At 36.0% G+C, this 22,402-nt stretch overlaps 1 protein-coding gene across 1 annotated transcript in view; it reads left to right on the top strand.

Annotated features, from left to right (window-relative positions):
• Positions 1 to 22,402, top strand: part of CFAP46 (cilia and flagella associated protein 46) — a gene marked incomplete at its 5' end in the record, with an annotated part of 91,877 nt that overhangs the window by 33,065 nt on the left and 36,410 nt on the right. The window contains 15 exons of the mRNA XM_076338020.1: positions 195 to 407; positions 1,731 to 1,944; positions 2,283 to 2,432; positions 3,181 to 3,288; positions 5,071 to 5,252; positions 7,273 to 7,398; positions 9,505 to 9,670; positions 13,415 to 13,499; positions 13,610 to 13,748; positions 14,268 to 14,451; positions 14,902 to 15,061; positions 18,011 to 18,234; positions 20,254 to 20,379; positions 20,768 to 20,935; positions 21,910 to 22,058. Of these exons, the coding sequence (XP_076194135.1) occupies positions 195 to 407; positions 1,731 to 1,944; positions 2,283 to 2,432; positions 3,181 to 3,288; positions 5,071 to 5,252; positions 7,273 to 7,398; positions 9,505 to 9,670; positions 13,415 to 13,499; positions 13,610 to 13,748; positions 14,268 to 14,451; positions 14,902 to 15,061; positions 18,011 to 18,234; positions 20,254 to 20,379; positions 20,768 to 20,935; positions 21,910 to 22,058 (2,394 nt within the window). The remainder of the gene's footprint in view (positions 1 to 194; positions 408 to 1,730; positions 1,945 to 2,282; positions 2,433 to 3,180; positions 3,289 to 5,070; positions 5,253 to 7,272; positions 7,399 to 9,504; positions 9,671 to 13,414; positions 13,500 to 13,609; positions 13,749 to 14,267; positions 14,452 to 14,901; positions 15,062 to 18,010; positions 18,235 to 20,253; positions 20,380 to 20,767; positions 20,936 to 21,909; positions 22,059 to 22,402) is intronic.

The raw sequence follows: 22,402 nt of genomic DNA, 5'->3' as shown, positions 1-22,402 counted from the left end.
CCTTTCCTGAGTCATCTTCTCATCCAAGTAAAATATAAGTTAATGGATGAAGACTTAATAAATGTAACTAAAGAGTAATTAAAAAAATTTTACTGTTGTTGATTGAGATGTACTACTGCATATTTAACCTTGCGATATAAGTCCTTCTAGTGTTGAAGTTTTGGAATAACAGCTCCTTTATACTAATTTTATAGTTTATGGATAGACTACTTATCTCAGTACGCTATGGAAAACTTCCAACGTGCAGCCGAAATAGGAGAAGAATTGAATGAAGCCTGGATTGTTCACAATGCTGTGGTGTATATCTTAAACTACAATAGACATCTTATCTCTTCAGGAAGACAGAGGGAAATTATTGCATATCTGCAGACTCTTCTTGGAGCCGTCAAGACAGTTGGGCATAATGGGTAAACTTAGATGTTTGGTTATGAATGTGCTCTTTTTTTTCTAAAACAGAAAAAATATTTTTACAAACGTTGTAAATCACTTCGTGTTGTGAAAGACTCTTATTGCTGGCTTTTATTAGTGGAAGGACTTTGGTATATACAGAGTAGTTCAGAAGATAAATTTAATTTTGTGGTGTGAAAATGACTTTTTAATCATTTCTCTTTGTTCTTTGTTACTATTCACTATAAGCCATATTAACTTTAGACTAAGCAATATTAGTTTCTCTTCATTGTGGAATAGCAACATGTGCATGTGAAATAGCATTTTGTTAAGCTAGTCAGAAAGAATCAGGAAAATTTTCTTAGTGTGTGAGTTTGCAGGCCAGCTCGAAATGCGTTTGCTTACTGTCAGTTGCACTGAAGTTGAATTATATTGTAAGTATAGTTCATTGTAAATATTTCTAATCAGAGTAAGGTGGTTACTACTGGTTCTGAAATATAAGAGAAAAGAGAAAAAAAAAATAAAGGGAATGTGCACATTATAGACCATGAAAATGGGAACATAGATTCCACAGTGGTTTAGAGAAATCCTGTTCTGTAGTAAATGCAATGGGAGAATGATTGGCTGTGACACAGGAGATGCTCAAGTCAGTCTGACTGTGGGACAAAATCCTAGACATTTTAGCACATGATTGACAGTGACCTTAGCAGTAGGTGAACTGTTAGGACCAGTAGCAAAGAAGGCTCTTTTAACAGTATTGGAGAACAAAGACTGAAGTGCAGTTTGTGCAGAGATGAAGACTGGTAATACCTGCTTATTAATTCTGATATTTATATTAGCATGTACCAGCAATAATCTCTTAGACATAATTCAGTTTGTGTTTTCTCAAAAAAAAAAAAAGGTAATTCCAGCTCAGCAGTTGATTGGCATGAAGAGTAATACAGTGTAATAAATAAATGGTTTTATCTGAGGGGTTAGGCTTAGGCTAATTTTTTAGGAAATAGTTATTATTTTCATACATAGCAGCTCACTAATAAAAAATTATATTTTAAATGTGTTTGACATAAATATGATTTTTTTTTCTGTGAGGAAATAGAAGCTTCAATTATAGAAAGAGCTGAAAAAATATGGTGTAAACTATGAAAGTTGGTTGTGGGTTTTTTTTGTTTAACCATTTTAACTGCTTTTCCAATGGGAAAATTCTTCATGACATCCATAATTTTGCTTTCTAAGAAAAATCTAGATTTTTAAGTAAAGTTTATTACTTGAAAGTAATAAACTTTTATTACTTTCCTCTTATATCTGTTGCAGTATGCACTTCTGATTTTTGTGTTCTTCTACAGAAGTACTGAGATTTTATTGATGTTATGTAATGCTTTGGCTCGGGGCTTAATTCTTTGTTGGATTCCAAAGCCAAAACTTGCTGAGAAGAAAAAAAAAGATGCAGCAACAGACAGAAGCAGAAAAGCTGCAGCAAAGAAACATGAAAAAGCAAATGTTGTCCAGTCTTTCTCAGTAGATCCCAGTGGACTTCCTGATATCAAAGCTGCCTTAGAGGTACAAAGCCCTCAGTTTTTTGTAGTCTTTTTTGGTCTGCTGTCATATATTACAATTCATATAAGTTAAATTGTAGAAATTTTTGCAAAAAATAAGCTACCATCTTTTACAGTTCCTGCCGCCACAGGTCCTCCCCAAATGCACACTGAAGCTCCTTTCCAGCTGGGGCTGAGTACTGTAACTTCTATTTGCTATATGAGTTGACTTAATGGAGATGTTGTTAGGCTTAGAGATGCATGCGCAATAATTTTAAAATAACTAATGGATGGCATGTTCCATACAAAGAGCTTTCCACATTTCTCCTGTGTTTCAGTTTTTTTCTTCTTCTTGGTGTTTAGATTTGTGAATTTGCCCTAAATGTGACAACTGGAACCATAACTAATGAAACAGTACCTATTGCTGCACAACAACAGATCATTGCTACATGGGTGAAAGCAAAACAGTTACATCAGCAGCAGATCGGATATAAACTTGGGACTGAGGAGGAGGTATTATTTCTCTGAAATTCTGCATAATGTTGAAACTTTTCTTTGAAAATTAAAATTAAATTCATAATTTAATAATGACTGAAATTATCAATGTGTATTTTCTTCTGTATGTTTGAATACAATGTGAAAATACATTTTGGCTGTAGTTCCCATAAATCTTTACGGAATACAGCAAATTTTTCACATTGGGTGTAGCAGTGAGTCTACATTTCTTAACTCTGCCTTCTGGTTTTAGCTGCCAAGAATAATGATGGTGATCTTTGTCATATGATGACTGTATAACAAAGTTGGTTTTGAATTCATACATTTAAAATAATAAAATGGCTACATTAAAAAATGTTAAGAAAAATCAGCTATATTTATATCAACATTTAATATGGTCTCTTTATATATACAATATGGACCTAGTAAGTTGGAAATTAATATTTTATTCCTACCTTTTATTTTATTATGTCTGTAAAACTAGAATCCCTCAGTATTATATGGAATTTACATTCATTGTATTGTTGCTCTGTTTTTTTAATGTTGAAACTGTAGTAGTTCAGAGTTCACATTGTTAATTAAAAATAAATAAATACATAAAATCCCCCATTTTAAGGACACAATAAAGAGAGGAAGACTTGCTTAATGCAAATTGAGATTTTCAAACATAGTTATTATTACCTTTTAATCTCAATTAATGTCCTTAATAATGTTTACTTGCAAAAAAAAAAAAATCTGTTAATGTGAATTTTTTATTTCTGCTTAGAATAATGATGAAGCACAAAATCCTATGGCAAGAATTCTTGTTGGTCTAGAAATGTATTCATGTAATGGCTTGGGTCTCATGGATTTCACTGTTCCTAGCTTATCTCAGGTATTTAGATTTTTTATTAGCTCTCAAGTTTTAAGAAATTGCGTAGTATAAATGTGATTTCAGTTTCAGTTTTGGATGGAGGCAAAATTCATTCTGAAACTTTTATTGTACCATTATTTCCTTTAAAACTTCCCAAGAGATTGAATAGTTATGACAGGTAGAAGATTTTTGTGACTGAATATTTTCATTTATCCAAAAAACAGGTAGCATTAGAATACCAGTATTAGAATTATTCCCATGTTGCTCTAACAGATTATTTCCATAACCATCAGATGAGCATAATGGATTCAGGTGAATTCTGAATGGAACCATACTTCTGACCTTTCATTTTTGGTGGAGAAAACTTCAGAGAATCATAGAATCATAGAATCATTTAGGTTTAAGATCATCAAGTCCAACCGTTAACACTACCAAGTCCACCACTAAACCATGTCCCTAAGCACCACATCTACACGTCTTTTCAATACCTCCAGGGATGGTGACTCAGCCACTTCCCTGGGCAGCCTGTTCCAATGCTTGACAACCCTTTCGGTGAAGAATTTTTTCTTAATATCCAATTTAAACCTCCCCTGGTGCAACTTGAGGCTGTTTCCTCTTGTCCTATTGTTACTTGGGAGAAGAGACTGACACCCACCTCATTGCAACCTCCTTTCAGGTAGTTGTAGAGAGGTGTATTTTAGGGTTTGTATTGGAAGCATGCAGAATTTCAACAGAAAACTTCATGTTATAGTGAATTTACTTTTGGCAGTTGCAAGGTAGAACACAACTACAATTTGTTACTATTTAAAGAATTAGGTGGCTTTTTGACGAGTCTTATATGAGGCATAGTTTCTTAAAGTACTTGCTTTTGATCAGTCTTCCATGATTATTCACGCTGAATAATGCCACACTTTTCCTGTGATCCTGTTGGTTACCAGGCTATTCAAGAGGAATAAAGGTGGTGTAGAAAGGTTTATACCCTGTATTTTCAAAACAGTGAGTTGTAGTCTTACCTGTTGGATTACCACATTTATAATTTCTACCTCCTGTAAAGAGCTTTCTTAAAGGACTAAGACGTATTTCCCCATTTAGCTAGGAATATGGTGACATTTTCTAACACTTCTGTAGAAGTCCTTCTTTCTAAAGTTTAGGATCTGTGTCCTTACAAATCTATGGGTATCTAATTCTAGTTGGTCTACAGATTTATGCCAAATATTATGAGTTAGCTTTAGCTATTACTTCAGTGGCTTAGTTTTGGAGAGCAGTATTGTAGTATCCTCATTTTGACCAATTCATTAACAATTCCCATTATCTTAAAAAGTGGAACTTTCTGACTGACACATGCAAAAGCAAGGAAGACGTTTAGAACCTATAATGAAACTATGTATGAAACACTGTTGTAAAACCAGTTCTATCTCCCATTCTTACCTTTGGCTTAACTAAAATGGACTGTGAATTTCAGAAGTCCTGTTCCACTGGTTTTCAGAAGAGGACTGAGGACATGTAATACATCCTGGCAGATAGTGCTGGTCAAAAGGCACGCACACTTACAGCTGGATTTACATATACTATTATAATACTTACTACAGGGTGAACGATGCTTCTCTATTGTATATTTTGATTGTTCTTGTAACTCTTTGGTTTTCTAGATTGTTTTATCACGTACTTGTTCCATGTCCATGTGGATTGTATGGAACATACAGCTGTAAGCATGTAAGTGCTATAGAAAAGAGCATGATAAAAACCTGAGATTTAAACTCTCTTTTTTTTTTCTTTTTTTTTTTTCCTTTTTTTTTTTTCCAGTTAGTGAAATTGGCTTTAGAATGCAGTTGGTCAGATTCCTTAGTGGAATTGCAGACACTGACACGACTTACATATTTTGCATATGTATCACATGAATATGAAATAGCGATGACTTGTTCCAAAAGGATCTTGCAATCAGATGAGAAATTTTTCCAAAACAGAGATACTAAGAAATATGAAATGTAAGTACATGGAATTTTGCATGATACTGTGGTATACTTCAACTAAGTTTTGAAGAAAGAGTATATAGGGTAAATGCATCTGATGACATAATCAAAAGTGAAAGAATCTTTTTTACAAAAAAACTGTACAGTTAGAGATGAAAGCGAAATTTTCCTACTTCTGCTGACTCTGTTATTGCCAATTACTTAAGTACTGCAGATGATGTTTTAACTCCGCAGCGCAGCCTGAGTAAAAGGCACTGTGAGATCCAGATTGTGGCTCTGGACCCAGTTCAGGAAGACAGATGAATTTTGTTATCCAAGTGAGTCAACAGGTCATATATAAATGCGTTTGAGTGTCTTCCTGAGGAGCATTGCTTTTCTGAAATGGTCTCTGGCAATCACGGTCTTTTCACACTTCTGTAATTTCCAAGCAGAAAGTAGCTTATTCCAGTTCTTTTGCTGATGCAAATTGCTTCCAATGCTGAACTGGCTCTAATACACAAAGGGTCTATGCAGTTCCTGGAACAAGATGGAGCTGTGAATGATAATAGGTGATAGCAGCTATTATATTCCAAGCTCTGGTGTCAGGTAGTCTTTATGGTCTTTATTACCACCTATGCATATGGGTGCAATAGGAATGTAGCTCATTCCTTTAAAAGCCCAGTGTCTTACTTAACTGGTAATTTAAAACTTTGATCTCAAAGAAAAGAAGAAAAAAAAGGTTTCGTATATAAACGGATCTGTTGGTGGAGTCCTTTATTCTAAAAAGGTGATATCCTTTGATCCTTCTATTTTTTAATATAATTTCCTCCAAAAACAGTATGTAATTTTATCAAAAGAGGAAGGAATCACTCCATTTAGTAACACTTTGTTGGAATGTAGGAAGTTTGAAATAAACATGTGAAACACTTCAAATATAATTTATTGTTCATTTTTCTCTCTGAAAAATAATTTCTCTTTTAAAAAAATATTCTGCTCTTTGAAGTTCATGGTTGTTTGCTACATGGGTTGTTTGCTACATGTTTGCTACCTGTAAACCCAAATAAGGTATCTTAATATGAAATATATAGTTTCAGAACATTACAGAAATTGAGAAAATACTTGCTGCGTATCCAGCAATCTGCAAACTAGTGAATGATAAAATGTTTGATTCTTTGAGAAAGAAACGTAGTCATGGATTGTCAATGCTGTTTCCAGAGAAATGGAAGATAAAATTAGTCTTCTCATGGTAAAGCATAACTTCAGGACAAAGAAGGGTTAATTTTTTTTTTTAAAACTTTTTTTTGTTGTTGTTAACTTGTACTGTAGAACACTGGTGTCCTCTCGTGGACACAAATCATAACTGCATGATAGTCCTCACCTCAGGGTAGGAACTAGACCAACTAGAATGTCTATGTTTCTGCGTATGGTTGCACATTGTAACTAAGACATTGAAAAAAAATCTTGCAAATTGTATTACTTATTTTCTTACAAAATCCCTATTAACCAAAGATATCAAATTTATTTACTTATTTATTTTTAACTGATTAACTGCTGGGACTGAAATCTACATTCTTTTCTTTTAAATGTAGTGGAATATGATCCAAATCAATTTCTCCGAAGCCCGGTGCATACTTTACCAGACATAAGCGAGACCAATTCCAAAAGAGAGTATCAAAAATTGTCTAATTTTCCCTATTTCTGTTTTTAATTGCTTGCCTTGTAAGTTTGACTTTGGACTAATATTTTGTTTGATGTACAATAGTGAATAATGGGGAGAAAATCCCAAATCTATTTTCTCCCCTTGCTAAATGTAGATAATAATTTTTTAATTCTGATTTCACGGTTATTTTCATTACAGCTGTGAAAAAGATACTTTATTTCTGATATCTTTTCACAAAATGTTCAGTTTTTCAAATATTTTCTGATTTTAAAAGAAAAGTCAACTTCCAAAGCTAGGGACATCTATTTAGTAACAATCTGAAAGCATCATTAATAGGAACCGGTATGTTCTTAGACTGTAAGACTAGCACTTCTTGAATTATTTGCCTTTATTCAGTAACAGACTGAGACAAGAAATGTTAAGCACTACTGCCTGTATACAAGGAAAGATTATAATGGAAAATTTGTCTGGAAGAAAACATTTGCGTGTAGCAGCGTCAAAAGCCTTTGTTCAGAGTGCCAGGTATGTTTTATTTTGAGAGAAGACTAATATAAAACAAACCTAAGCTTTCATTTACAGATTTGGGGATCAACGTATTCTCTCCCAAGACTGATAAAAATCAAAGTAGTTGTGAGTTGAAATGCTTAACAAAGGATTTGACAGATTTTTACAGTTCAGTAAATTTGTCAAGTACTATATCTTCCACATAGCTGATCTTGTAATGTCATAGGGTCATAGGATCATAGGAAAATCTGGTTGGAAGGGACCTCAGAAGGGCTCTAGTCCAAACTCCTGCTGAAAGCAGGGCCGGCCCAGGGCTTTATCCAGTCTGGTCTTGAAAACCTCCAGGAACAGAGACTGCATGACCTCTGTGAGTAACCTGCTCCACTGCTTGACTGTACTCATGGGGGAAAAGTTGCTGCTCGTATCCACTCTGAACCTTTCTTATTTCAACTTATGCCCGTTCTTGCTTGTCGTGCCATCCACTATGGAGAGCCTGTCTGCTGCTTCTCAATAACTTTGTTAGGTTATTAAGAAACTTCTCTGTGTTAGGTCCCCCAAAGCCAACTCTTCTCCATGCTGAACTAGCCCTGTACTCTCAGCCTCTCCTCTCAAGCCAGTGCTCTACTCCGTGGATCATCTTGGTGGCCCTCCACTGAGCTCCTTGCAGTTTGTCCATGTCTAGCATGTGTTGGGGTGGCCTAGAACTGAATGCAGTAGTCTAGATGTGGTCTAAAGAGTGCTGACTAGAGGGTGATAATCAATTCCCTCAATCTATTGTCTGTTCCTGTTAATACAGCCCAGGATGCTGCTGTTGCCAGAGCATGCTGCTGGCTGGTTTTCAGCTTGCTGTCCACCAAGACCCCCACGTCCTTTTCAGCAGAGCTACTCCTCAGCCAGTCAGTCCTCAGCCTCTACTGTTGCAGAGCATCATATTAATATTGTTAACTGTATGTCATGAACCCAAAGTAGAAAGATTGATTTAAATAATGAATAGGCAGGAGAAGGTGATACATGAATGCTGCGTGACTTTGGTATGAGTTCTTTGCTATTTGGAAGAAATAAATTAATGAGCAAAAGTAGGCAATTAGAACTCTTAGAAGATGAGCATGTGATGGCTGATGTGAGGCTGTTAACATTGTAATACTTTCTTCCTTCCATTGATCATTAAAAAGAGAGTGATGAATGAAGTTAGACTAGCCAGTGTAACAGAACTCTAAGGTCATGTCACGTTGCGGATGAATCTGTATTTTTTTAGATTTGCATGCTATGACAAGCACTTTTTCAGGAAGGATTGCGCATATATATATATATATATATATATATAGCTCAACACATTCCAAAAGGGAAACAAAAAGTGGTGAGCAAAAATTAGGCCTTAATAAGTCTAGTGTTAAGACATAAGGTATGTGAGCATATGGACTCTAAAAATCATGAAACTGTGGGAGAAAATGATAAAGATCGCCAGATTCAAAACCTACTTTTTGTAAAATAGTGAAACTATTCAATGGGTGATTGTTTAATACCAATCCATAATTTTTAGCTAAATTCTAAAGCTTTTGCTCACTCATATGAGTACTGTGTTGTATCACAATCTGGAGAATTATTAAATTTTATTAATTCAACATAACATTTGCATGGAATATGCTCAAAACAATTTGAATGCAGCTAGAGGCATTCGGGGTATATTCTTGTGTTACAGTGGTACTGTACTATGCAAAATCCATAGCATTTTAATAATTGTCTTGTTCTATTTTGTAATGTTATTAGAATGAGAAATTAACATAATAGGAAGCCAAAAAAGTAGATTATTCCAATGAGAACATCTCAAGTAGACTTCTACTATTTTCTTAATGAAGGCTCTTGAGCTAAGATTACACAGAAATAGAGTAAAACCATCAATATGGTACTTGTTTATTGCTACTTCTGCTGAATGTGTGAAAGTGTTTTGTATATAAAAATGGAAAATACCTTTTGTATGAAGCTCATATGCTAACCCTTCATTGCTGAGATTATATATGGTGGTGCCTAGATCAAGTAAACCCAGATGTTTGTAGAAGTAGAATCCTTTATTTTGGCTAGAGTGTGATTGTTTTCCTTCATTAAGCTGTACTTCACTTTCTTCAGGTACGCAGGTGAAGCTGGAAATTATTCCCTTGTAATGTTTGCAGCTAGACACTTTTGGAATACATGTTTACCTTTGCTGGGTTCTCCACATGACAGAGAGCAGTTTAAAGAACCTACTGAAATAATTCTTAAGAATATAATTAAAGCAGAATCTAAAAATGAACAGGTAAGAATATCTAATAGGTATTGTTAATTGTGCTTGTGTTTAGTGATTGGTAGTGATGATAAAGAAAAAATCTGGTTTGCTCTGAAGCTCTGGGTCCATACTTCAAGATACCTTTCCTAAGAGGGGAAAGTGACTTATTTGTCATAAACACATATATCGTTTCTTACCTGCATTCTCATAGCAGACATTCACACATACAGGGAATCACATGCTCTTTTTTTCCATTTGGTGATTCTTCTGGTTTTAGGCAATTGTCAGACTTGCAACAGTTTTCTTCAAAACAATTTGCTGTCTGAAGGGCTGTAGTGTTTCACTTTGTGAAGCTTACAAAAGGGAATGTTTAGAAAATATTCAAAAGAAAATCCAGAAAAAAAATCTGTCACTTCCGGAAAGGATAATAGATCTTAAAACACAAACTCAGGAAAAAAAATGTAAATAAATTAAGGTTCCCCACTTCTCTTCTACCCAAAAAGGAATTTTTACTTTGTTATCTTCAGTTTTTTAACAGACTGTTTAGCACTTTGGCAGTAGGAAGGAGTTATAATTCAAACTGTGCTGGGAATCAGTGATAAAATTAAATACTTGTTGGTTATGAACAGCATGTGTAAACTGAAGGAGTCATCCCTTTGAAACAATGTGTAGGTGATGTGTATCATATAACACATCTCGCAATATGAAATTTCTTCTGCGCATTGAAACATCCCTACATATATACAACTTTTCTTAACTTCAAAATTCCCCAGAGCTGATCCATTTCTCTTTCTAGATTTGATTTACATGTCAGTGAAGCTGATGTGAGTTTTCCTGTGCATTTCCATGGGCACAATTTCAAGTAGAGCTTGGAGGGTTTATTAATAACTCTTGCATTCAAGCTCAGTGGTACCAATGTGAGTCTGCATCTCAGATCATCAAGCAGTGTAGTACAAGAATAGAAAACTTAATTTTGCTTTCTCCTCAAGCCATGTATAAATCACAAATAATCAGAGATGGTGACTGGTCTGCTTGATTCTGGGTGTGTAGGAGACAGAACTGATGAGTACACTGTGTACTTCGAAGCGCAGTGAAGACTGTAAACTTAATGGAACTTTGACAGTGTTTGGATATATGACAGTAATTGCCCATAGGCACAGTTCTAAAGGTTTAGTTGTTTGCAGAGATGATATATTTAAAACCAATAAAAAGGAATATTCCATTATGTATGTATAGTTAATAGCGTATTTTCAGAGTGAACCCTTAGTAAGTTGTATTAAAAAGCAAGACATTAATGTAGATAATGAAAGTATACAGTTGTAGATAGCATGGACTTCTTCTGTCTGAAAAAAATATTTCCTACAAACAGAGCATTCTATATTTGATTATTTCCAGAGTTACTGAATTTTTTTTTATATACTGTAGTAACCATTGTAAGAGGCTGGAACTGGTCTCCAGTGATCCTTGATCAGGCTAACTCTAGGCAATTTTTAAATGCAATCACATGTGGAGAAGCATATACCAGAAGATAACTTTTCAGTTTAGTTCAGCAAGGCAATGGTTCACTTACTTGAGATATGTACCAGCCTGAAAACTAAAAACGGGTTAAAAAAAAAAAAAGTAAAAGCAAGTACTTTACCACTGCTATTTCTAGCTTTCTTAAAACAAGGTTACAGATTGGTTTTTCTCTCAATTTGCTGTGGTCAGATTGAAGCTGTCCTTTACCCTCACGTTACTTCCACAGAATCATAAAATCATAGAATGGTTTGGGTTGGAAGGGACCTTTAAAGATATCTAGTCCAACCCCCCTGCCATGGGCAGGGGCATCTTCCACTAGATCAGGTTGCTCAAAGCCCTGTCCAACCTGACTTTGAACACTTCCAGTGATGGGGCATCCGCAACTTCTCTGGGTAACCTGTTCCAGTGTTTCACCACCCTCAACATAAAAAGTCCCCTCCTTATGTCCAATCTAAATCTACCCTCTTTCAGTTTAAAACCGTTGCCCCTTGTCCTGTCACTACAGGCCTTGGTAAAAAGTCTTTCTCCATCTTTCTTGTAAAACCCCTTTCTATATTGAAAGTCTACAAATAGGTCTCCTCAGAGCCTTCTCTTCTCCAGGCTGAACAACCCCAACTCTCTCAGCCTTTCTTCATAGGAGAGGTGTTCCAGCCCTTTGACCATTTTTGTGGCCCTCTTCTGGACCTGCTGTAGCAGGTCCCTGTCTTTCTTGTACTGGGGACCCCTGAACTGGGTGCAGTACTCCAGGTGGGGTCTCAGCAGAGTAGAGCAGAGGGGCAGAATCACCTCCCTCGACCTGCTGGCCACGCTTCTTTTGATGCAGCCCAGGTTACGATTGGCTTTCTGGGCTGCAAGTACACGTTGCCAGCTCATGTCCAGTTTTTCATCCACCAGTCCTTCACTGCAGGGCTGCTCTCAATTCATCCCCCAGTCTGGACTGAAATTGAGGATTGCCCCAACCCAGGTACAGGGCCTTGCACTTGGCCTTGCACAGGCCCACTCCTCAAGCCTGTCAAGGTCCCTGTGGATGACATCCCTTCCCTCTAGTGAATCAACTGCAGCACTCAGCTTGGTGTCATCAGCAAATTTGCTGAGAGCACACTCAATCCCATTGTCTGTGTCACTGATGAAGATATTAAACAGTATTGGTCCCAGTATGGACCCTTGAGGGATGCCACTCATTACTGGTTTCCACTTGGACATTGAGCTATTGACTAATTCTTTGGACATGGCCATCCAGCCACTTCCTTATCCATCTAACAGTCCATCCATCAAACCTGTATCTCTCCAATTTAGCAGCAAGAAGGTTGCTGGGGACCGTATCAAAGGTCTTACAGAAATCCAGGTAGATGACATCCATAGCTCTTCCCTTGTCCCCTGATGCAGTCACTCCATCGTAGAAGGCCACTAGATTAGTAGGACTTCGTGCCTTCATGGAAGTAAATGCTGTTTTGACCAAATCTGATAAATCTTTGATGATGCTAATGTAATGATTACACAAAAGTTGTAGCTACAGATCAGATGATTTATTACCATAGTCCTTTATGTATTCAGTGGTCAGTATATCAGTAGAAATGTATATGGATCTATTTGTGAAACAAGATAGTGAATTTATCTTTGAAGTTGCAAAACTGTGCTGTAGAGGGGAGGGAAACAGTTATCATGTCTGTCACCTTTGGGTGAGAATTGTGATGGTCAAATTTTCACAGGTAAAGCCAGCTAAGCAAAATGGGACAAGAGACATTAAGTCATAATTAAAAACGATCTGAAAATAGCCTGAAAAAATAAGCTGTTACTCATTCTTGACCAGAGAGGTTGTGGAGTCTCTGCCTGGAGTACTCAAAAGATGACTGAACAAGGGCCAGAGCAACCTGCTCTATTTCAGCCTGCTTTGAGCAAGGGTGTAGACTAGAGAGCTCCAGAGGGTCCCTGCCAACTTCAACTGTTCCGTGATTCTCTGACAGAGACTTCAAGATTTCATGTTATTTAATCAGTGTAACTGATTGAATATTACTGAGTCTGGTTAGTGCTGTATTGGTTTTGTATTATAGAACTCATTCTGGAGAAATGGCTGTGGTTTTCATCTCCTGCACAAGTAGCTATTTAAGTAACAGGTTAATAGTTCATATTAACCATATTAATTGGTTTACAAATGAAACAGAAGTACAGTAATACTTAAAGACATATGTTAACCGAAAGATAAAGGGCTTTTTTTTTTCTTTTTTTTTTTTTCTTTTTTTTTTTGTGTGTTTTTAGGAGAAGAAAGATACGTTGCCTTTGCATCAGTGGATTACAAAGGATTTTCAAAGTATTGGGTTATCAGTTGGATGCTTTCTACCAGGCATGTTCTTCCTTTTTTTGATCTGGTAATAAAAAAAACACCCAGTATTTTGTAATATCATTATTCTAATTCTGCAGTATATTAATAAATCATTTGAATATACTTCAAAGGTGCTGAGGAAGATCTGACATTAAGAACCTCCCTATATGGGTTATTATTCCACATATATGCTGATAAAGCTGATTGGGAGACAGCACTAAAAGTCCTGGATGAAGCTATTCAAGTTTTGCCTCAGACAAGACACAGGCTGTAAGTTGCTTGACTTATTTTTATTAAAATAAGCATCCTGATTCTTGAGAAGTATAAAACTGAGTATTTTTTTTATTTTGCATTGGGAAAATATTGATTACTTTTTGTCAGCTTGTCAGTTCTTAGAAAACACTGTTGTGTCTTTTCAATAAAAAAGACGTATGTTGGCAGTGCTTCTTATAGTTAATCTGTTCGTATTATTTGTAAATTTCATTTTTTTAAAACTTGTATATAAGTAGTATCTTACTTTTCCAAGAAAATAGGCCATGAAATGTGGCTATATAGCAGAAGCTTTAATTTTCCTAGCTGTAAACCATTTATGTTAAATGGAAACTAAATTATCTAGGGTACTGTTTACATAGTCTTATCCGAGTTCAAAGATTTATGCCCTTTTATGTCAGTTTATGAACTTTACATCTCTGTACTGTACTGATATGAACTAGTATATCTATCCTACTCACAAAGTTACTTTACAAGTACAGATGCAAGTAGTTTGCAATTTTTTTGGTCTTTTTCTAGCCTGATTTTTAAACATATGGCTACAGTGAAGGCAGGATTGGGATGCAATTTTATGATGGACATTCAGAAATTCAGAGGTGAAAGTGAAGATTATTTGTCACGTATGTGGCGTCATTTGGTAACAGTCTCCAGAAGTGCTGTTGGACAGTTAAGCTGTTTTCAAAATGCAGTTATTGCTTTACAGGTTTGTCAGTTTTTACTATATGTTCAAATGCTGATGGAGTGATGTTTCTCAAGTGATTCATGGGATTGCAAATTCTGTGAAGTATATAATTGAACTGGTAGGAAGGCCATATACTTGACCATTACTTTTTATAACTTCGAAATTGCTCTTCAGTTGGAAAACTGTGTATGGTTGAATCTTGGTATCCAGTAAAAGTTCAGTTGAGTCCTGTCAAAGAAAAATGTCTAAGAGTAGCCAATTGCAAGAAGTTTTGATAAAGCAAAGAATTAACTGGTAGAGTTTTCTGTTACATTCTGTTTAGCATAACTCTGATTATGTGATGCCAATAAAACTGCTTACTGTCAAATGATTATTTTTTGCTTCTGTTAAGACTATATTGAACTTTTGAATATAATTTCTATGGTTTACATCACCAAATATAAACGAACTCTTGCTTTATTACTGTTACAGAAACAAGAAAATGAATGGCAGAAAGTTGATTATCTGATGGAATTTGCTGAATGGTTATATTGTAACCAGTTTCCCCTCAATGATGTTATTAAACCTCTGGACTGGGTAGTAGATCTCTTGCTGCATATGAAATTTTCTATGCAATCCTCACAAGAAGAAGGTATGTAAAAGGTGTATATCCTTCAGAGGAATTTCTCAGCAGCAAATGCAAGGGATATTTTTAATTTACAACTTAGTTACCGCAAAGAATGGCACCAGCTTGGCTGTACTTTCTCCAATATTCACTGTCATTTGTTCAACACTAGTTTAAATACATCTGTGAATTCTGTGTCATGCCATGGAGACCTACCCTCAATCTTTTGGTATAGTAAAATACAGCTCCTATCTGACATAGGGGTTCCTGAGTTGTGAGATGCTACCAGAAGGCAGTGCTAGGCAATTTGTTTCAAATGCATCCTCATGGAGGGCCAGATGTAACTGTAGGAAATGGTTTCTGTGCCAAGATTTGTGTGCCTATGTCCATTGCTCTTTCCTTGGCTTTATCTAGTATTTTAGGATTGGTTTTTCAAAAATGACTTTCAAAGGGATGTACACTTTCAAGTACTTATGTAACTGTGTAAAAATTCTTTGGTCCTTTTACTTTGTGTCCACTTGCAGTGGTATGGACTCTGACCTATTTTGATAGGATACCCCATTATTTAATTGGAAAAAAAAAGTATCTAATTTCTGGAACAATACTGTACTCTGTGGCATTAATCAACATCTGCTCTGCTCTTATTTTTGTGTGGATAGATGAGATAGATGAGACAAGTACTTCTGGTGTTTGCATTGAAGAAGATAAATGTTCAGTGTCTCTAGTACCACACATTTGATTAAAGTCACAGTAGCAATAGTCTGTTCATACTTTTCTGTTAGTGGTTTTGTTGGGTTTTTTTACAGCCCTATGGCGATTTAAAGTTTGTACTTGTTCTTTAATGATCTTCCCACTCAGTTTCACATGGTTGCTTATGATTACTGAACTTCTTATACTGCCTATGTTTCAAGAAATTTTTTACAAAACTTCTAATGGAAACTGAAATAATATAATAAGAAAAATGAGATTCAAATATAAAACAACCCAAGTCGGAAGGGACCTCCAAAGATCATCTGGTCCAACCTTTTGTGGAAAAGGCAGCCTAGATGAGATTATCTAGCACCTGTCCAGCTGTGTCTTGAAAACCTCCAGTGATGGGGGACTCCACCACATCCCTGGGGAGGTTGTTCCACTGGTAGATTGTTCTCACTGTAAAAAATTTATTTCTTACATCAAGATGAAACCTCTCCCAGTGCAACTTGTACCCATTGCCCCTTGTCCCCTCCGTGTGGCTTCTTGTGAAGAGAGAACCTATGTCTTCTTTGTAGCTGCCCTTTAAGTACTGGAAAACTGTGATGAGGTCCCCGTGAGCCTTGTCTTTTCCAGGGTGAAAAGACCTTAACTCTTTAAGACTTTCTTCATCGGGCAGGTTCTCCAGCCCTTTGATCATCTTCGTGGCCCTCCTTTGAACAGTCTCTCGTCTGTCCGTGTCTTTTTTGATTTGTGGGAACCAGAACTGGACACAGTACTCCAGCTGCAGCCTTACAAGCACTGAGTACAGTGGGTGGGATGGTCACATCTCTATCTCTGCTAGTAATGCCTTGCTGATGCAGCCCATGATCTGACTTGTCTTCATTGCTGTGGCACCACACTGCTGACTCATGTTCGGCTGGTTGTCCACCAAGACCCAGGTCCCTTTCAGCTGCTCCCCAGCTACACAGGTCCTCGTCTGTACTGGGCTCTTTGGTTATATTGTCCCAGGTGCAGGACCTTGCACTTGTCTTTGTTAAACTTCATAGTTCTTTCTAGCCCACTTTTCCAGCCTGTCCTGGTCTCTCTGTAAGAAGGCTCTTCCTTCTGACATGTCCACCTCACCACCCAGTTTGGTGTCATCAGCAATCTTGGTGAGGGTTCTTTCAATCCCATCGTCCAGATCATTTATGAAGATGTTGAACAGCGTGGGTACCAATCCCTGGGAGACCCCACTTGTGACAGGCTGGCAGCCTGAGTAAAAACCATTGATCACCACCATCTGAGTGCAGCCTGTTAGCCAATTTCCTACCCATCTTGCAGACCACCTATCCTGTCTGTATCTTGCCATCTGTATCTTTTGTTGTGAAAGAATAAAATTAATCTGCTGAACTGTCCCTTTCCCTAACTTTATACTGTTAGGCATGCTCAGAATTAACTTGACTTGCCTGTTACTTTAATAACTTCATCTGTGACAGTCATCGGATTATGTGATAGGTGTTATGTTACTGCACTCTGCTTTATGTTGTAGAGCATCAATTTGATGTTGAAAGAGAACTGTGTCTTTATAGTACTTCACTTTAAGCTGAAAATCTGCTGAATTACTTGGTTTTGAGCTGAATTTCAAACAACTGGAATTTCTGTAAAACATCAGTGTTCACTGAAAAATTACTAGAATTATACAGCACAAAAGAGAGGATTGAGTAGCAGAGTATCTTCTGTAGTTGCCATCAAGAGCCATTAAGATATCTTGTTACAGACATAGGGGTGAACTTGAGCTACGTTCTAGACTTAGTTGACATTGACCTATCTGTAATTGGATTATTGCCCGTTTCTGTTTTGGAAATGAGTGCTGGCCAAATACACTTCTTGCCGACTAGGCTACTGGTAGTTAGGACATGGTCTTTGGTCACTGTAGAAACCACTACGTCAGGATCAAGAGGATTTTTGATTTAACTGCAACACTATTGAAGTGGCTGAAATAAATAAGTTAGACCGTCTTTCCCACAGATTTATTTTCAAGAAGACGTAGTTGAAGTGTGCTTGCTGTGGATTTCATTTCTGTGTCAGACTGAAATAATTTAATATTCATAACTCTTACATTATTCATTGAAAACTTGGTACAAGTAGCATTGCATCACCATAAGAAGAACATCTTCAGTAGATAGATTTCAATTTTTCTGTTTTTTTTTCCATAAATATTTTCATTTTCATGTCAGAAATTTTAACTTTTGAATACATTTTTTAAATACTGTCACTGTGAGCATGTTATTTGTTTTTTAACAGAAAAAAATACTATACCAAAATTTTCACCTACAGAAAATTTGAAGATAGACATTGGAGCAAATGATACCATGCCCCAAATTAATTTGGAAGATTTGAGTAATATTAAACAATTGGAAGCTTTGTTTAGAGCACAGACGTTAATGGCTTTATTTTCTGGTCATAGTTCTCCTTTTCATCAGCAGCACTGTTTGATGGCATATGCTTGTATCATCCGTATCTGGCAGGTGAGATTGGATAAGGTTGTATTATATTATATTATAATGCGGCCAGTATATTTCAAGTTATCTTGTGTAATTATGGTGCCAGCTATTCATTTGATGTTTTAACTACATCTTTAGAATTTCCAATTTTATGGTATAGTTAGTATATTTTCTCAGGTTTAAGGATTAAACAAGAAATTTTTTTCTCTCAGGAAAATAGAGAACAGACATTAAGGATAAAAGCAGTGGCCCATTGTTTCTCTGGAGTACGTTCATACGTTTCATGCAAAAGGTTCTAAAATTTTGTATTTTTAACTTGTTAAGTAATCTTAGTAGTGGCAGAATACATGCTGAAGACATTGCTGGCAGTTCTGAGGAATGGTAATTACAGATGGACCTTCACTTAGGCTGAATCAAAGGGGCTGTCATTTGACTGAAAGGATTTGTGTGACATAGTTAAATTAAATTCAGATGTTCATTTGTTTGTTAAGTTTTGAGAAAAAGTATAGACAGGCAGTGTTCACTGATTATTATTCTCTAATCACTTTTTCATTGTTACAGCATGTCAAATCAAACAAACCTATTTCATTTCTCATTGACGTGAATGCCTAATTTAAATGGCTATTGAGAATCATAGCAAAAATCATAGGAAAACAATTATACATTAAATATGAGTGAATCTTTGAAGGGACTAAATCTATACTTGATAATAGTAATGCCACAAATCATTATAGAAACAATCTTAGTGCTATAGATGGGACATATCAACTAGATTGCAATAAAATTATATACAAGCTATAGCCTACCAATTAGCTGTAAAAGCCTGCAATTTGTTACTCCTGTGGTAATTATGATCAAGTTTTCATTGGCCAATCAGTTTAGACTCTAACATTTGATGGAAGACAGGAATTTGAAAAAGAAAAATGGATTATTGATATTTTAAGATTTTACATAAGCATAATTTTTAATATCCTGAACTTGACTGTCTGAGTGTCTTGCTAGAGAAAAAAATACCTGAAAGGAGTATTACTGTTTGAATAAACTATTAAAAGTTAAAAAATTAAGAGTTAATGCAGCTGTCGGTGCCAGCTGTAGGACAATGACAATAATCCTAAGAACTCATATTTGCAGCTGAACAGTACTGTGAGAAAAAGAATAACCATGTGGCATTAAGGAATGAAAGTACTCGGACAGCTTAACCTTGTTTTGGAGTAAAAGTAAAGCACACTTGACTGCAGATGTCCATTTCTAAAGCAGTGTCTCAAGTGTTAGGACTCCATAAATAACTCAGTAGAAGATATTAAAATGTTGTCTGAAAACCTGAATAATCCAAGCCAAATCAGCTGCCTCTGACTTTTTTAAAGACACGTGTTACGCTTAATATGAAATTTTCACAAGTTCTGCAGCACCCAGCATTATTTTTTGTTCAGATTTTGTGTTCTACTCTTGATCCCTCCAGCAAAATATATTCATTTTCTCAATTAATGTGTTTTTGGTATTTTAGGGAAGATCAGAAGCTGTACTATTGCATGCGCAGAGAAATTTTCAGTGGATGCTTTCATATGCTTAGATATTTAGAAATGTCTTTTTTATAATATTCATTATTAGCATTATAGAAGACTAATCCAGAAGGAGAACAGAGTGGCTCTTTGCAGTCTTCCAGATTACTTTGATATGAAATTCATCCTTTGTAGAAGATTAAGCAATGTAGACTAGCAGTTTTAAAAAAAGAGTTGAATTTGCAACCATATGGGTTAAAAAAGTAGCAGTAGTATTTATCACAGGGATGATGTCATCTTTTGACAGTTCAGCTGCTTAAGTGCATTGTCATGATCATCCTAAATGCTTGTACAAATAATGCGAGCATCTAAGAGTCTTTGAAATTTTAGTTTTCTGAAGAAAGCTCTTACACAAACATAACATGGTATGTGACAATTGTTAATAGCTGTAGATAGTGACTTACAGTGAATAATCATTATTACTAGAAATTTACATTGTTATTGAAAATTGAAAATAATTAATTTTAATTATTTTATTATCTAGGTATCGTTGTCAGCATCAGGACCTATTACAAAAATATTATCAAAGTCTTCACAACTTACAGCTCCTCAGAAGGTACAGTCAATAATTGCTCCTAAAAAAGAGAAAGGCAAAAAGAAAGAGAAACAAGTAAGAACCCCTTTCCTGTGGAATTAAAACAATCATCTCTTTCTAAGAGATGTTTCCCTGGGCTCATTTGTTAAATAGTTCAGATGCATTCCTGTAAAGACTCTCATAACCTGTGAATCATTTCTCTGTGAGTCTGTATATCTTACCTTCACTCTTGGTCGCATGGACTTGGCAGGTCATAAAATTACAGATACTTTTTCTTTTCTTTTGTTTGTTGCATTGGTCAAAATACTGCTGTTTCATAAAACCCACAGTCTAGAGGTCAAAAAAAAAAGACAAAACTTCAAAGGATATTAAGCAGATACCTTTTTTTTTTAATGTTAGCTGAATATTTAATACCAACAGGAATGTTAATTTGGCCTCATAAATGTCCTTATTTTTATTATAGGTTGAAGTTTCTGTTGCGAAAGAGAAGCCTAGAGGGAAAGGATCAGTTGATACCTTACCAGCAAATGTGGAAGAATGGGCTCATTATGACTGTCCCAATGAAATCAGAGATACTTTTAAACAGAAAACAAATAATTACGGTATTAACTGGGATAATTTCCCAAAACCTGTAAGTATACTCCTCAAAATTTGTCATGGTTTAACCCCAGCCAGCAACTAAGCACCATACAGTTGCTCGCTCACTCCTCCTGCGGTGTGTTGGGGGAGAGAATCAGAAGAGTAAAAGTGAGAAAACTCGTGGGTTGAGATAAAGACAGTTTAATAGGTAAAGCAAAAACCGCGCACGCAAGCAAAGCAAAACCAGGAATTCATTCACTGCTTCCCATCGGCAGGCAGGTGTTCAGCCATCTCCAGGAAAGCAGGGCTCCATCACATGTAACAGTTACCTGGGAAGACAAACGCCGTAACTAGGAATGTCCCCCGCTTCCTTCTTCTTCCCCCAGCTTCATATGCTGAGCATGACATCATATGGTGTGGAATATCCCTTTGGTCAGTTGGGGTCAGCTGTCCCAGCTGTGTCCCCTCCCAGCTTCTTGTGCACCCCCAGCCTACTCGCTGGTGGGGTGGTGTGAGAGGCAGAAAAGGCCCTGACTCTGTGTCAGCGCTGCTCAGCAGTAAGGAAAACATCCCTGTGTTATCAACACTGTTTCCAGCACAAATCCAAAACATAGCCCCATACTAGCTACTATGAAGAAAATTAACTCCACCCGAGCCAAAACTAGCACAAAATTCTAGAGCATTTATTATTTAGGAAAAACATGAGTAGCAGCGAACTATGTTGCATTTTAGTTTTTCTGTCTGCGATAAAAGTATGTTCAGACAGCTGTCAGAAATACTTCCTTGTCATAGTATTCATTAATACTTCAAAAAGTGTTAGTCTGTCCTCTGCGTTCTGAAATGAACTTAATTTACAGAATAAATTTACTGGCTTTCTGTGTACCTAGCTGCTTTTTCAGCTTGAAAGTTTGTATAATTTTTTTTTTTTTAGTAAGGTTTGGAACTGAAGATGTAATCATTAATTTAAAATTTATTCTCTACAAAATGATGTTTATACTGATTGGATAAAAAAAAATTTCTTTTCAGACTTGCACTTTGTATTTTATGGACCTTTTATCTAAAGAACTACAGAAAATTTTTTGCCCCCACTTGATTCTTCCCGTCTTTCAGCTAGCTGAAGTTATTGCTAATGAAGTTGTGGAATGTAGAAGTCTGTCTGATCTCTATCACCTTCGGTTTGTATCCTTTATTTATTTTAAATAAAAGAGAAACTGAATGGAGTGGACCATTACTAAATAGTAACAAGGCTTTTTGTGACTTACTGGTTTATATTTGTAATGCTTTTTATTTCTTTTTGTTCCTTTTTTATACTTTTCAATAGAGTTTTGATGAATTGGCTTGCTTGTGGAATTAAAGCCACTAAGTTTATCTGTTATTAAACATGATCTTCATGGGGAAAGGTGTACAAGATTATGAACTGAAGCCACTTTGATGTGAATAATTTTTGTAATGCCTTATTGTCACCTAACTGAAAAAAGCAAAGTCCAAAAAAATTTCAATTAAAGTATTATCTTTTAAG

Source organism: Aptenodytes patagonicus, chromosome 5 (assembly GCF_965638725.1).
Source record: "Aptenodytes patagonicus chromosome 5, bAptPat1.pri.cur, whole genome shotgun sequence".
Taxonomy (NCBI): Eukaryota; Metazoa; Chordata; class Aves; order Sphenisciformes; family Spheniscidae; genus Aptenodytes; species Aptenodytes patagonicus.
This window is presented reverse-complemented; position numbering and strand designations above follow the sequence as displayed.